Source organism: Elephantulus edwardii, unplaced genomic scaffold (genome assembly GCF_000299155.1).
Source record: "Elephantulus edwardii isolate Elephantulus edwardi_28Jun2011 unplaced genomic scaffold, EleEdw1.0 scaffold00107, whole genome shotgun sequence".
Classification (NCBI taxonomy): Eukaryota; Metazoa; Chordata; class Mammalia; order Macroscelidea; family Macroscelididae; genus Elephantulus; species Elephantulus edwardii.
The window spans coordinates 12205067-12221330 of record NW_006399857.1 but is presented as its reverse complement, the minus strand read 5'-3'; the positions used below and the strand labels follow the sequence as shown (position 1 = coordinate 12221330).

Sequence of the window (16264 nt, the reverse complement as noted above, 5' to 3'; positions counted from 1 at the left end):
TAATTGGGTTGGGAGTGTCAGAGACAGTGCGATTGGCACAGGACAGAGCGGAGTTTAGGGCTGTTGTACATAGGGTCACTATGAGTCGCAGGTGACTCGACGGCACATAACCACCACCACCACAACAACAACAACAACATATTATCTGACAGAAGACAATTTAAATCTGGCCAAACCACTGAGCATCATGGGCAGGCAAACTGACAAAATTAATCACTTTAAAATTATAATTTTTTAAAAATAGTAATATTCTTTTTTATTGTACTGATATAAATCATTTAGGTTTATTCATATGTGTCAAAAAGTCAGTAACAGAGAAAAAAGAACATAAAAGAAGATCAGGGTTTCCATGACTAAATTCCTCACTTTTGGTAGAATAATTAAAATATTTTTCAGAGCTTAATTTTTTTTATAATTTTTTACATTATCAAATAATAAATTTCTGTGTGGCCCTGGTTATTTTCACAAATATTGTCAATGTAAGTGGTTTTGGTTTAGAGGATTACTCCTATTTAAAAAAATATGAAACAAAATAGTGCAGTAATTAAAACTTTGAAAATACTTTTATATAAAGAGAATGTACAGTTACCAATCTTTATAATGCTAAAACTACCTTTATGAGTTTGTCACGTAATATAAATACTTAATAATTACTATAATGAAACTTTTAGAAACAGAAGTCCCGTTTTTATGTAATTAGTAAAAAGTTTAGCATCTTTTTGAAAATTTTGAAATTGTTGAGTTACAGACTGTTGTTACTGTCAAGTGCCATCAAGTATACTATGGCTCAGTGATTCTGTGACCATCAGATTTTGTCAGAGACAGTGAGATTGGCACAGGACAGAGCAGAGTTTAGGGCTGTTGTACATAGGGCCGCTATGAGTCGCAAGTGACTCGACGACACATAACAACAACAACAACATCCTACTTTATCCTCAAAATCAATAACATGCTTTAAATCAAAACTAAATCAAACATCCTATTGTTACTGTTACCGTGTCAATCCGTCTTGTTGAGTATTTTATTTTCTTTCCCAATAAAATGCCTTTACCCAAAGTCTCTCTCTTTGGAGAAAAACACAGTTAATACACCAGTAATTAGAAACTGTATTGCTTACCCAAAGTCATATGGTTGGAATCTGCCAGCTGTTTGGCAAGAGAAAGACGGTCAGTCCCCTCCTGTGCAATTTAAAGACTTTGAAACCTTTCAGAGGGATTGGCTATTAATCGATTGCTATTTAATGTCATACAACAACATAATGAGGCAGGAACTCCTGAAATTTTAATTTTTATTATTTTCCCAAGCTACAGTTCTGATTTTAGTTAAAGTTAAAGAAAACTAAATCAAATCCCCAGGAACCAAAATTTGACCTTGAGTCTATCCCACATGAATTTCAAAACCATCTCAGGAACAGGTTTGAGGCCTTGAACACCAATGAGCAAAGACCAGGTGAGCTGTGGGAGGATACAAAGAATATCATCCATGGAAAATACGAAAGGTCATTACAAAGGAATAGAAGGAAGAAAAGATCAATACAGATGACAGAGGGGACTCTGAATATTACGCTAGAGTGTCCAGAAGCCAAAGCAAAGAGAAAGAAAACAAGAAAATAAGGATCTGAACAGAAAATATGAAAGGACAGAGTGAGAAGACTAAGTATTATAATGAAATGTGCAAAGAGTTTGAGTCTGACAATCAAAAGGACCAAACTTGCTGAGAATTTCTTAAGCTGAAGGAATTGAACATATTCAAAACTCGAGTTGCAATACTTAAAGATGATTTGGGCAGAATATTAAATGACCTAAGAAGTGTTAAAAGAAGATGAAAGAGTGTACAGAGTCATTGTATCAAAACGAATTAGTGGACATAGAAGAATTTTATGAGAAAACATATGAGCAAGAACCTGTGGTGATGAAAGAAGAAGTTCAAGCTGCTTTGAAATAATTGGCAAAAAAACAAGCCTCCAGGAATTGATGGCATTCTGACCGACTGACATTTTTTAACAAAAATACACTGCCCTGAATGTGCTCAACAGGTCATGCCAAGAAATCTGTAAGACAACCACCTGGCCAACTGACTGGAAGGAATCTATATTTGTTCCCATTCCAAAGAAAGGTGATCAGAAATATTGTGGAAATTATCAAACAATATCATTGATATCACATACAAGCAAGATTGTGCTGAAGATTATTTTAAAAGAATTGGAACAGCACATCAAAAGAGAACCACCTGAAGTGCAGGATGGGTTTAAAAGAGGCTGTGGCTCTAGGGCTATCATAGCTAGTGTCAGGTGGTTCTTGGCTGAAAGGAGAGATCTGTGCTTCATTGACTATACAAAGGAATTTGACTGTGTGGATCACAATAAACTGGATAGTAGGGGAATCCCAAAACATATGATTATGCTTATGTGAAACCTATATTTGGACCAGGGAGCAGTTATGAGAACAGAACAAGGAAACAATGCATGGTTCAATATCAGGAAGAGTATGCCAGGGATGTGTCCTGTCTCCATACATTTTCAATTTATATGTAGAATAGATCATCCAAAAGGCTGCGCCCTATGAGGAGGATGGCAGCATCCTCATGATGCCTGTTGATTGGAGGAAGACCCTCAACAACCTGCATTATGCAGATGACACAACCCTACTTGCTGAAATTGAGGAGGACCTTAAATGCTTGCTGCAGAAGGTCAAGGACTATAACCTTAAATATGGATTGAAACTAAACATCAAGAAAACAGATTCTCACCACTAGGGTGAATGGCATCATCATAATAGACGGTGAAGAGATTGAGATTGTTAACAGCTTTAGCTTGATGGCTCCACAGTCAACACTCTTGGTATCAGCTGCCAGGAAATCAAAAGATGAATTGCACTGGGAAAAATCTGCTGTAAGGGACATCTTCAGAGTACTGAAGAGCAATGAAGTCAGTCTGGAGACTAAGGTGAGCCTGATCCAGGCCAGAGTCTTTGCATTACTGCACATCAGAAATCTTGACAATGACTAGGGAAGATGGAAAGGGAAATGATGGCTTTGAGCTGTGATGCTGGAGAAGAAAATCAAACATATCCTGGATTGCCAGAAGAAGAAACAGTTTCATACTGGAGAGTGTGAAACCAATCTGCTTCTTGGAGGCAAGGATTCTCAGGCTTCATCTGACATATTTTGGGCATGTTGCACAGTTCTTAGAGAGGGACATCATACTTCGAAGTATGCAGGGACAGCACAAGAGAGGAAGACCCTGCTGAAATTAATTGATTAAGTGGCCGAGGTAATGTGTGTAGGTGAGTCAGAGACAATAAGATTGGCACAGGAAAATGCAGTTTTCATGTTGTATATAGGGTTACTATGAGTCACAAGGGACTCAAAGGCACATAACAAGAACAACAAAGTTGCTCTTATCTATTATTTAATTAAATTTTCATTTATTATAGACTGTTTTAAAATCTTGTGTTCAATTTCACAAATCAATGGAACAGACACATTTTACAAAACCGAACAGCATATTATTCAAATCTTCTAGCTTTCCCCTGAGAGAAAGAAAGATAAATGAGAAATTACCTTCCACTCAATTAAGGGCCTCTGAAAATCCACACTTGTGGATCAGCTCTGGGCCATTACAACTCAAAGGTACACAACAACAATCATATTGAAATTAGTTTTTATGATAAATTAGCTTAATCATATTTAAAATTATCTTTTCCAGATGAGCTCAGTGAATAATAGAAAACAAGCAATAGAATCTATAAAATAATTTATCAATGAATATCATTTAAGAAAATATATTTCTTAGAAACATCTGTATAAATTTCACTTCAAATGATTCAAGAAAAAATAGCAACAAAAACCCACATGAAAACTTTGTCATTGAGTCAGAACTAAGTCATAACTGACACTCCAGAGAATAATTGTTGTTTGGTGGCTTCAAGTCAAATATGACTCATAGCAACCTTAGGAAAAACAGATCTGAACGCTGTCCTATCCTGTGCCATCTTTAGCATATTAGAAATTTTTGAGCCCATTTCTGTAGTCACTGTGTCTATCCATCTCATGGAGGGTCTTCCTCTCTTTTGCTAACCATCTGCCTTTCCAAGCATGATGTCATTTTCCAAGAAAGAGACATTATTAGGAACATGAACAAATTATGTGCCACAAAGCCTTACTATCCTTACCTTCAAGAAGCACTCTGGCTGCACCTTCTCCGAGACACATTTGGTAATCCATGGGATATTCAGTGCTCTGCTCCCTCACCACTCCTCAAAAACATCAATTCTTCTGTCATTCTTATTCATTGTCCAGCTGACAGATGCAGAGCAAGTGATTTATAAGAACAAGGCCTAAATAAGGCATATCTTAATCTTCAAACTTACATGATTTCTTTTCTGTAATTCAGTTAAGTCCTTGACAGAATACTTGCCTGAAGCAGGATGTCTCCTGATCTCCTGATTGCTGGTATCAAGGGTATTTATTATGGATATAAGTAAGATGAGACCATTGACCATTTCAATCTTCTCTACATCTATCATGAAGTTACTTATTGGTCCAGTGGTGAGAATTTTAATTTTCTTTTTTCCCTCCCTGCTCTCCTCACTTTGCTCACTACCCCCATAACCACCTTATTTTAATAACAGTGGTCAGTATATCTGGAGACATTTCTTAGAATATCTGGAGAAGATGGAGTAAGGGGAGATGCTGGAGCTGTTATATGATTCTTCTCCACATCATCTGTAATTATTTTCTTCTTGCCAGTTGCTACAGTCCTAGGTCCAAAGATGTAGTTATAAATACCCGAAGCAGGAATGATTCCTGAGCAAACGACTATAATAATATATTGAAATGTGTTTGTAATAATTCCCAAGGATTTTGATGGTATGGATTGTATCTTCACCCAGTCTTGCAAAAGTATCTTTAGTGGTGATTGCTATTGTCCTGCCTACTGACCAAGACAGTCCATTGGTGTCGTGTCTATGTGGCAATAAGATAGATGCAAATTGATACAGCAATAAGATACCATCTCACTACAGTAGCAGTAGCAAAGTTTTGCAGGACAGCAAGCAATAAATGTTGAAAAGTATACAGAGAGATTGGAACTCTCATGCACAGCTGGTGGAATTGTAAAACGGCACTCTTGAAGGAAATTTGACATTTCCTCAAAAATCTGAACATAAAAATGACATATGACCCAGCTATTTCATTGCTGAGAATTACCTCATAACAATTAGAACTGAGACACCAGTGGAGATTTGCACACCTATGTTCACAGTAGTGTAGTTGACAATACCAATAAAATAGAAACAGCTCAAATAGCCACCAACAAATGAATAGATTAAGAAATTGTTGTTCTTTCCACATAAAGGAATACTATGTAGCACCAAAACCCAGAAATTTTGTAATATTCTATATAACATAGGAAAGACAAGAGATCAGTACGCTGAGTAAACTAAGTCAGTTTCATAAGTGCAAATACTGCATAAGATTAATATTGTAAAAACAGAATGACAACTAGTAAGATGTGGATAAAAGTTCAAAGGATAAATGGAAGGAGGAGGGGGACAGAGGTGGGGAAAAGTAAATCACAGAGTTGCAGAGTTTGGTGAGAATAGAGAAGGGCTAAAGTAATTAGGCTAGATCTAATAGGAACCTGAAAAGATGAAGTGAAATGAGAATTGATAAAAAATGATTAATTTTATAAAACTGTTTATAGAAAAGACCATATGAAAAACAAAGTGAATGAAGGAATGTAGGAAAGACAATGTACTTGAACAAAACACAATTCATAATAATTTTGTATGAAGCAAAATTTGAAAAAACAATTTAAGAGTGACAAATGAGAAGAAAGATGAATCATAGCCAATGGTAAAAGAATGAGTAAATGAGTCAAGCAGTGAGGGAAATATAACAATATGTTAATATCTCATGAGAGACTCAGAACAAGAGAATGACCATGCAGTGTTTCCTTGCTCTGTTCTCACAACTACCTCCTGGTCCAAGTATATTCCATTGTTCTCAAAGTTAGCCACACAGTCAGATGTCTTTGGATAGTCAATAAAGCACAGATAGATATTCCTTTTGTACTTTGCTTTCAGCCAAGTTCCATCTAACATTATCTATAATATCCCTAGTACCATGGCCCCTTCTAAACCCAGCCTGTACTTCTGGAAGTTCTTTGTTGTTGTTCTGTTCCAACCGTTTTTGAAAAATTTTCAGCAGAATCTTGCTTGTATGTGATACTAATGATATTGTCAGATAATTTCTGTACTCTGTCACATCAATTTTCTTTGGAATGGGGACAAATATGTATCTCTTCCAGTCAGTTTGCCAGGTGGCTGTCCTCCAGATTTCTTGGCACAACTTTATGAGCACATCTAGGGCAGGATCTATTTGTTGAAATATGTCATTTGGTATGCCAACAATTCCTGAGGCCTTGCTTTTTGTCAGTTATTTCAGAGCAGCTAGAACTTCTTCCTTCATCACAACAGGCTCTTCTTGTTTATACTTTGAATTTGTAGAATGTGTATATATTATCTCATTCAATTTTACATTTTTATTATAATTTTATTATTGTTATTGTTGTTGAGTGTCATCAAGTTGAGAACGACTCACAGTGACCCTGGGAACAAAAGATCTGAAGTTTTCTATAACTATTGTCATTTATTGAAGTTCATAGTATTTCCTGCTTCCAAATTACTTAATTATCACATTGAATTTTTGTGTATTTGAATACGTATTTGTACGTACTGTCTCATTTAATTTTCTATGTAGACCCAATGGCTGCATTTATTACAGCTTAATGTTTTGTTTGGTTTTTTTTTAATTTTCATTGCCAAATGAAGAAACTAAAATTAAAAAAAATTGAGATTTGTACACCAATGTTCATGGCAGCATTATTCACCATTGCAAGGACATAGAAACAGCCCAAATGTCCAACCACAAATGAATGGATTGTGAAATTACAGTACATTTACACAATGGAATACTATGCAGCACAGAGGAGCAATAACTTTGTAAATCATTACCTAACTTGGGAGAGACTGGAAAGCATTACATTGAGTGAACTAAGTCTCTCAAAGATAAATATTGAATAAAACCATTACTTTACAATGTGTATATGGTCCAGGAGGAGAGGGAGAGGCTGGAAGAAGGGGGATGTGGATGTGCAGGGGGAGGAGGGATGTGGATGTGCAGGGGATAGAGGGATTAATCATTGGGTTGTAGAATTTGATGCATGGAGGGTAAGGGAAATTAAAAGAATTAGTTTGAATTTGTATTCAAGTTTTGCAAATAAACTAGAGGGCAAAAATAAAGCACACACAAAAGAGACAATTTGCCTAAAATCAATGAGATAGTTGGCAACTAATTATTTATAGCCACAGTATTCTAGTTCACTGAATAATTGAAAAACTTGGCATTGACTATATTTGGAAAGGATTTACTAAAAATAGCTCAACTACATTTTAGAAAAACTATCTCATATAGGTACAGAGATACTTATATACAGTTATGAAATCAATCTATTGTTATCAATATTCTGTTGCTAAGATATCTTTATTGATAAAGCAATACATTTATTCATATTTCATATGACTTAATTTTCCTTTAATTTTGAAATTTTCAAAATGATCATGATCACTTGTTCTCAGAGGTGTTGTTATAGTAAAATAGATGTATATTAAACATTATAAAAGCTACAAAGATAAAGTTGGGTTGTCATAGCTAACTCAAATCCTGGTACTTTGAATCCATCAGTGGCTCCATGGGAGAAAAATGAACAATCACCTTCCAACTGATTTACAGATCAAACTATGTTGTTTTTGTTAGGTGTCATCAAGTCTGATTAGACTCATAGAGACCCTATGATCAATGACCTGACCTCTGCCCTATCCTGTGCCATAATCACCATCTCAGACTCACAAGAATCCATTGTTGAAGTCACTGTGCCATTAGGGTTCTTCATCTCCTTCCTGATCCTCCGTTTTTCCAAGCATGATGTCTCTTTCCAATCAATAGTCTCGCCTAAATGTTCAAAGTATGTACGGCAAATCTTCCCCATTTTTGCTTCCAAGAAGCACTTTACCTGCATTGTATTATCCAAGATACCTGTGTTTGTTTTTTTGGCAGTCCATGGGATATTCAGCAATCTCCCAAACTAAACTCAATGGCATCAATTCTTCTGTCATCTTTATTCATCATCAAGCTCAAATTTTGTACACTCTTACTTCATACATTTCATATCCCAATTATTAACGGCTGCTTGCAGCTGTTTCTACTCATTTTTGAGTGATATCTCTGAGGTATCATACTGTTGTAGTTATAGACTTATACTATAACTACCCATATTCTTCTGTTCATAGGAATTTCAGTGGTCTTTGTTTTGGAAGTGCATAGCCAATTGTAATAGTCTGCCTTAATTTAGGAGCTCTGTTGCCACCACTCCACCATGGATGACCCTTCTTGTACCTGAATCATTTATGGTGCGTATTCTAGCATTAGAGCACTTCATAAGTTATCGCGATACAGTACAGCAGACTAACAAAAAATGCTGTACTAATCGGAGCAAATAGTAATATCCATGCCTAAACACATCTAAGATATAAAGTAATTGGCAACATGCAAAGATATAATTTGCAACATGCAAATCATTCCTCAATAACTAAACTTATAGATAGGTGTTTTACCTTTAAAACCAAAACACAAAGGCAACCAGACATACACCTATCATGACACAAAGCACTCTTTTCACACCACCCCTAGAGCCCATGGTGGTGTGACAGGATAAGATCCTTGATGGCGGTGTTGGCACAGACAGTGGCCCATCTGGATCTTTAATGTTGGTTCTCAGCACAGGCCCAAAGGCACTTGGGTGGGATGAAGCTGTCCACACTAATGCCTGCAGACCTCTGCCTCAAGCCTCTGGATCCTCCCATCTCCTGTTGTGGCTGCCTCATATCCAGCAGACTTCTGCTGGATTAAAAAACAGAGTAATGGAGAAAGAACATAAGAGGTAGAGCTGGGATATGAGCAAGAAAAAAATGTACAAATGCCTCTAAGGTTTCAACCTTCCTTTTCTCTTATGACTACTGCTGAAGAAGACGAGGACATTGGCTTGGAAAACTAAAACTCTAAGTAACTATATCAAACACCATTCTCCTTCTCTTCCCTGAAATTTCCTCTCATTATACAAGTGGGCTTTGCTGTGACTTGCAATTGAAATCCACCAGCTCTACATGGGAGAAGGCTGTCACTGTTATCCTTTATTGATAATTATAGTTTTATTTATTAGTCCTATAGGACAGCTCTACTCTGTCCTATTTAGTCACTATGAGTTCGTATTGATTTAGGCAGCAAGTAGTTTCAATTAGGTGAATATATTGGTGGTTTATGTGCAATATAAAATTCCATTTCCATTAATATTAAAAGTAGTTAAAAGTTCAGGAATACTTTTATAATTCTTTCCCTATCTACTTCAAAGATTGATGTTTTGTATTATTTGTGACTCTCTTTCATCATTCTTTAGTTTTATGAGTCCATATAATTGAGTATTTGTTTATCTATCTATCTATCTATCTATCATCTATCTATCTATCTATCTATCTATCTATCTATCTATCTATCTATTTATTTTACAGCTCCATTTGTGGTATCATATCCTTTTTTAAAATTTTTTATTTTCTACCGAAAGCTTGCTTTACAATTGCTGATTATACAGTGTTATAACACTGTGTCTTTCTTATTTGAGCACTTCATAATAACATTCTCTAGCAGATGCTCTTTCTTTACAGGATCAGCAACACTCTACACTTGGTTGGACTCAATGTTAAGACTTTTGTATGTTTATGGTGAAGAATAGAGAGGAAATGGGTCCCTTTATTTCTCAGATACATAAACACCATAACACAATTTGTACTAAAGAAATGAAACCATCTTATTGGCATCCTGGATTCCATTGTTTGTTTTCTTTTGCTTGATCATTTAATTATGTAGGTAGCATTTACAAGTCTTCTAGGGAATAGTTTAGAAGTAATAAAATGGTGGTTCATTTAGTTCTACTGAAGAACTTTACTGAGTGAATCCTTTCTAGCAAATAAAACATATGATTCAAGAAAATTAATGGAAAACCTTTATTTTTAGGAAAATGAAGGAGAACTTTTAGAAACACTTGATGATTATTTCATACAAAAGAGAACCACAGAGTTCATGAGACTTCCTTTTCCTGTAAGCTTTTAAGTTTTTATTGTTTCTGTTTTTATGTCTGCCAAGTATAAATCCTATTCTTTCTATTTATGTTTTTATTTGAAAGGAGAGAAAAAAAGGCTTATAAACTCCTGGATTTAAAAAAAATGAAAATAAGTGGAATTATTATGAAAATTTGGCTTAATAAGAGATTGTTTTGACACATTGATTTTTAGCATTTTTTTATTATTTTTAAATTTTTTATTAGTTTATTTACAAAACTTGAATACTTTGCTTTTAAGAACAAATTCTTTCAATTTCCCTCACTCCTCCACCCATCAAGTTGTACACCCCGGTGATTAATCCCCCATTCCCTCTGCACATCCTCATCCCTCTGCTTCCAAACCACTCCCACCCCTCTTGGATCTTTATACTCATTCTTCAATAATGGTTTTATGCAATATTTATTCTTGTAGGACTGAGTTCGTTCATTCAGCAGAGTGTTCGCCAGCCCCTTCCAAGTTAGGTAATAATTTACAAAATCATTACTCCTGCCTGCATAGTATTCCACCGTGTGAATTTATCATGATTTCTCAATCCATTAGTGTTTTGCTAAAAATATAGAAGTTTATCTTACCTATTCTTCCTCATTCACTTTTTATTATCAAGGTTGACCCTTCCAATTTAATGTTAAAGTATAAAGAGTTTGCATTTTCTTTAGAAAGAATCATTTCGGAAGCTATTTGACCAATATCTCTTATTTCTGTCAGTTAAAAATATTCTATTACTCTAATTGCAGCTCTTAATATTATACACTACCATTATGATTAATAGAGAAATAATCTAAGTTGTAAAATATTTCCCTTGGATCCACAATTAATGTACATAGGTAATAGCAAACAAGAAATAAAAGAACATATTGCATTGGACAAATCTATGGCAAGTTATCTTGTGAGGTGATATTGATAATAAATGGAATGAAGATTATGGGGAATTGCATAGCCAACTGAAAGTCCGGTGGTTTACATCCATCAGGAGCTCCACAGGAGGAAAATGAGCATCACCTTTCAAGTGATCTACAGTCCCTGAAAATCAGTGGAGGGTCAGTTATGACTCAATATTGACTTAATGGCAATGAGTGAGTGAGTGAGTGAGTGAGGTTAAAACAAATTAGGGCTGTCAGCTAACATTAACTTGAGAGAATATGATCCATATTTACTTATAATGTAACTTATAATTTGTGCCTTATTCCATATTCATTCAAACAAAATTTAAACAATAATTTTGAAATGGTACAAAACCGAAAATACTTACCAGTATACTTTTCTGTCTAGTATTTAAGCTAATAAGTAATATCAACTTATTGTGAAATCCCCTTAAGCATGTATATTTACATCATTTATATTTATTTGTAGTTTTGACTTTTGAAATTTTTTAGTGTCTTGTAGTATTTTTGAGAATAGAAAGAAAAATCAATATTAAAATTGGAAGAAGCGTGTGTTTAAATTTTTAACCATTATTACAAATGGCTCTGAGAAGAATGGGAATCCCAGAACACTTGATTGTGCTAATGTGAAACCTATATTTGGACCAGGAAGCAGTCATCAGAACAGAGCAGGGAAACACTACATGGTTCAAAATTGGGAAAGGTGTATGCAAGGGATGTGTCCTATTTCCATACTTTTTCAATCTATATGCAGAACATATTATCCAGGAGGCTCTGTTCTATGAGAAGTATGGAATCAGGATTGGTGGAACTCATTAATAATCGGTGTTATGCAGATGACACAATCCTACTTGCTGAAAGTGAAGAGGATTTGAAGTGCTTCCTGCAGAAGGTCAAGGATTGCAGCCTTCAAATGGATTGAAGCTCGAGATCAAGAAGACAATGGGCAATTGGCATCATCAGGATGGATGGTGAAGAGATTGAGATTGTTGATAATTTTAGTTGGGTTGGTTCCATGGTCAACACTTTTGGCATCAGCAGCCAGGAAATTAAAAGACACATTGTGATGGGGAAGTCTGCTGTTAGGGACCTCTCTAAAGTACTAAAGAGCAATGGTGTCACTCTGGAGACTAAGGTGCACCTGATACAGGCCATGGTCTTTGCAATCACTTGCTATGCATCAGATAGCTGGATAATGACTAGGGAGGATAGAAGGAGAATTGATGCCTTTGAGCTGTGGTGCTGGAGAAGAGCATTGAATATACCATGGACTGACAAGAAAATGAACAGGATCATCTGAAGAGGGTTGAACCAGGCTGCTCCTTGGAGGCCAGGAATCTGAAGCTTTGTCTGACGTACTTTGTACATGTTGCAAGAAGGGACCAGTACTTGGAGAAGGTCATACTTGGGGGTGTGGAGGTACAGAGCAGGAGAAGAAGACCATCTATAAGGTGGATTGATTCAGTGACTGGAGTAATAGGGCTAAGTGTGTTGAAGACAGTGAGACTGGCACAGGACAGACTAGAGTTTAGGGCTGTTGTATATAGGGTTGCTATGTGTCGCAGGTGATTCGACGGCACATAACAACATTCTTGCTTCCAAGGAGAATCCTGTAAAACTCTCTCCAAGACAGATTTGTTTTGTTTTTAATTCATTTGGAAGTCCATGGGATATTTATAAACCTTCAGCATCACAATTGAAAGGCCTTATTTCATCTTATGTCATACTTAAATGTTGTCAAATTTTCATATGTGTAGCAAGTAGAAAAGGAAAAAAACCAACGCTGGCTTGTATTAGACACACCTCATATTTTTAACTAACATCATTGTCATTCTTCTTTAGAGGGCCCAGATAGTGTGTTTTTCCAATGCAAATTGTCTTTTGATGTCTGATACTAAGATAGTGGTGAATAAGGATCCATGTAAAAAGGAAATAATTGCTAACTTCACTCTTTTCTCCATATTTTATGATGTTATTGGCCCAGTGGTGTGAAATTTCATTTTCCTGATATTTAAATGTAATCCTTATTGAAAACTGTAGTCTTTGGTCTTCTGTATCAAGCAATTGAAATATTCCTCACTTTCAGCAAACAAGGTTGTGTCTGTGCATAATGCCGGTTGTTGATACTTTTCCTTTGATCCTAGTTCTCCATAATATCAGGCTTCTTCTATAACTTGCTCAGCACACAGATTGAATTGTTATTGTTCTTTCTCTTTGCCATCAAGTAGACTACAATTCATATGGACACTACGAAGAATCATCCTGAGCCCCACTCTGTACTGAGCCAATCTTCTCAGACTTACTAGCACCCATTGCCACAATCACAATGTCAATTTTATCTGTGGTCTCCCACTCTTTCACTGACTCTTGCCTCTTCCAAGCATGATGTCCTTCAAGGACTGGTCCTTCCTGGCAACATGCCAAAGTATATGAGATGGAGCCTCAGAATCCTTGCTTCCAAGAAGCAATTTAGTTTCACCATTCCCCAGGACAGGTCTATTTGGTTTTTTTGTCAGTCTTTGATATGTTTAATACTTTTCTCCAGCATCACAACTCAAAGATACAGATTTTTCTTCTGTCATCGTTTTTCATTGTCCTGCTCACCAAGGCTGCTTCATGCCAATTGATATTTCTTCAATTCTAGGGGGCTTATTTGTGGTCAATGACTTCAATGCAAAATGACCTTCTTCCTTCACAACCATTGCTGCTCGGTCATATTCTACTTCCTGAAACTATTCCATGTCAGCCAGATCAGTGACTGTGTGTATTACTTTCATCTTCTATTGATTAAATACTTTGCCCATAGCACTCTTCACTATTGTAGTAACTTAAGGCTTGAATTTGTTCTTCAGCTCTTCCGATTTGAAAAAACTTATCATATTTTTCCAATGATTTTCTAACTCCACTTTTTTGCACATTTTGTCATACAATTTTTCTGTCTTCTTTGTTACTGTTGTAGTTATATGCTGTTGAGTCACTTGTGACTCACAGTGACCCTATGTTCTACAGCTCTGAATCCTGCCCTATCCTGAACTAGTCCTACTCCAACACACATACCTTCTTTACCTCAGTTACTGCATTCATCCACTTCCTCCGGATCTTCATCTCTTGCACTCTCTCTCTCTCCAAATTCCCAAGCATGATGTCCTCCTCCAAGGAGTAGATACTCCTGGCCATGTGCCCAAGTATGTCAGATGGGCTTCAAAATTCTAGCCTCCAAGGAGAAACTTGCTTTCACCCTCTCTAAGACAGATCTATTTGTTTTCTTGGTAGTCCAAAGTATGTTCAAGACTCTTCTCCAGCACCACAAGTCAAAGACATCAGTGCTTCTTATGTTATCCTTAGTCATTGTCCAAACCTCTGATAGATAGCAAGTAATTGTGAAGACCATAGCCTGGATCAGCTACACCTTAGTTTCTAGACTGACATCATAGCTTCTCAGCTCTGGAGAGGTCCCTGACAGTAGATTTTTCCCAGTGCAACTAGTCTTTTGATTTCCTGACTGCTGGTGCCAAGAATGTTGATTGCGGAGTCAGAGCCGAGCAACCTGTAATTGTTAAAAACCTCTATCTCTTCTGCATCTATCATGGTGCTGCTAGTTGGCTCTCAGGTGCCATTTGAAATCTGTTCGACTCTTATTTTGGCATTTCTTCCTTTTGTTTTGGCTTCTTGTAATTCTTGTGTAATTTTCAGAATCTCTTCCAACATCCATTATTATTAAATTAGAATTCTATAATTCTATTCAATTATTTCTGTTTATACATAATTTTAGAATTTGGAGTAAAAGTAAGACCAGATGCTTATTGTGGAACAAATCATCAATTACTCATGTGCAAGTTCAAATTGAAAGTAAAGAAAATTTAAACTGGTCCACACAAACACAAATATAACCTTGAGTCTATCTAAATTGAATTTAAGAATCATTTCAAGAACACCTTTGAGGCATCCTCTTATGTTATTTACAATCCCTGAAATCTAATGGAAGGCCAGTTATAAGCTAGTTGTGACTACAACAATGAATTTGTTGTTGGTTTATGCTTTTACTATCTAATTTGTATCCCAAAGAAAATTTATATATATATGGAGATATATATGGATAGATAGATAGATAGATAGATATATTTAATATACATTTTTTACTTACACCGGAAAAGAAATATAATTATTTTTTCTTAAATAGGTCCAAAGTGGAACCCCTCTCGGATTGGACTACAACTAGAATGTGGTAAGGAACGACTCATACTTTAATAAATTTATTTATGAAATTTTGGATATATTTTCTATCTAGACACAGTGACTGTAACAATGGGTTTGAGTATGAGAATAGCACAGGATACAGCAAAGTTCTGATGTGATGTTGTTTGTAAGGTCACCGTGAGTCATACTCAACTTGACTAAACATAATAACAGCAAATTCTAGGCAGGATTAGTGGCTAAGTATTGAATGTTATCATTCAAATTTACCACCAACTTTAAGTGTGCATGTGTGAGTTTATATTAACATTATAATATTGGAAAATGTATGATAGAATTCTAATCTCTACCACAGAGTAACTATGAGTTCAGATTTACCTATGAAACATTTCCAAATACCAAATATTGTAAAAAAAAATACTTAAAATGTGTAATGTTATCCTTCAAAATACAAGTTCTTCAACTTTATAGATTCTCAATTTTAGACTCATAGAAAAGACTTTATCATAGGAGTTCTTAGGAAAGATTTAGGAGTATTATCTGAATTAATACTTTTGTTTCCTAATTTTTTTTGCTGAATCTTGCCTACGTTTGTCTTCTTCGTATTAAGTTATTTTTTTATTGTAACTTTAGTGAAAGTTTAGAGGAAGAACTGGTTTTCATTTATTCATTGGTAAAGAATTTCCTTCATCCTTTTCCTTCAATTCATTGTGTAATGCAGGTCTTATTCTAGATTATTTATTATCAGACATTGATGTTGTTCTTGTTGATAAGTGCCATCAAGTCATAGATGACTCATAGCAACCCTATGAATGAAAATTCTGAACATGTATAACTTTCATCCTTTCTCTAAGTTCATAGAGTTTCTGGCAGCAAGCTCTTTCAGAAGTGGATGCCACTCCTGCTTCTTTTTTTTGGGGGGGGGTCATTCATTCATTGTTGCACTGTTTTCTC

General features: G+C 35.7%; 1 protein-coding gene across 1 annotated transcript in view; it reads left to right on the top strand.

The window, feature by feature from the left end:
* The window catches only part of LOC102854568 (trans-2,3-enoyl-CoA reductase-like), a 222369-nt gene that overhangs the window by 43556 nt on the left and 162549 nt on the right, over positions 1-16264 (top strand). The window contains exon 3 of the mRNA XM_006891969.1: positions 15297-15341. Coding sequence (XP_006892031.1) covers positions 15297-15341 — 45 coding nt within the window. The remainder of the gene's footprint in view (positions 1-15296; positions 15342-16264) is intronic.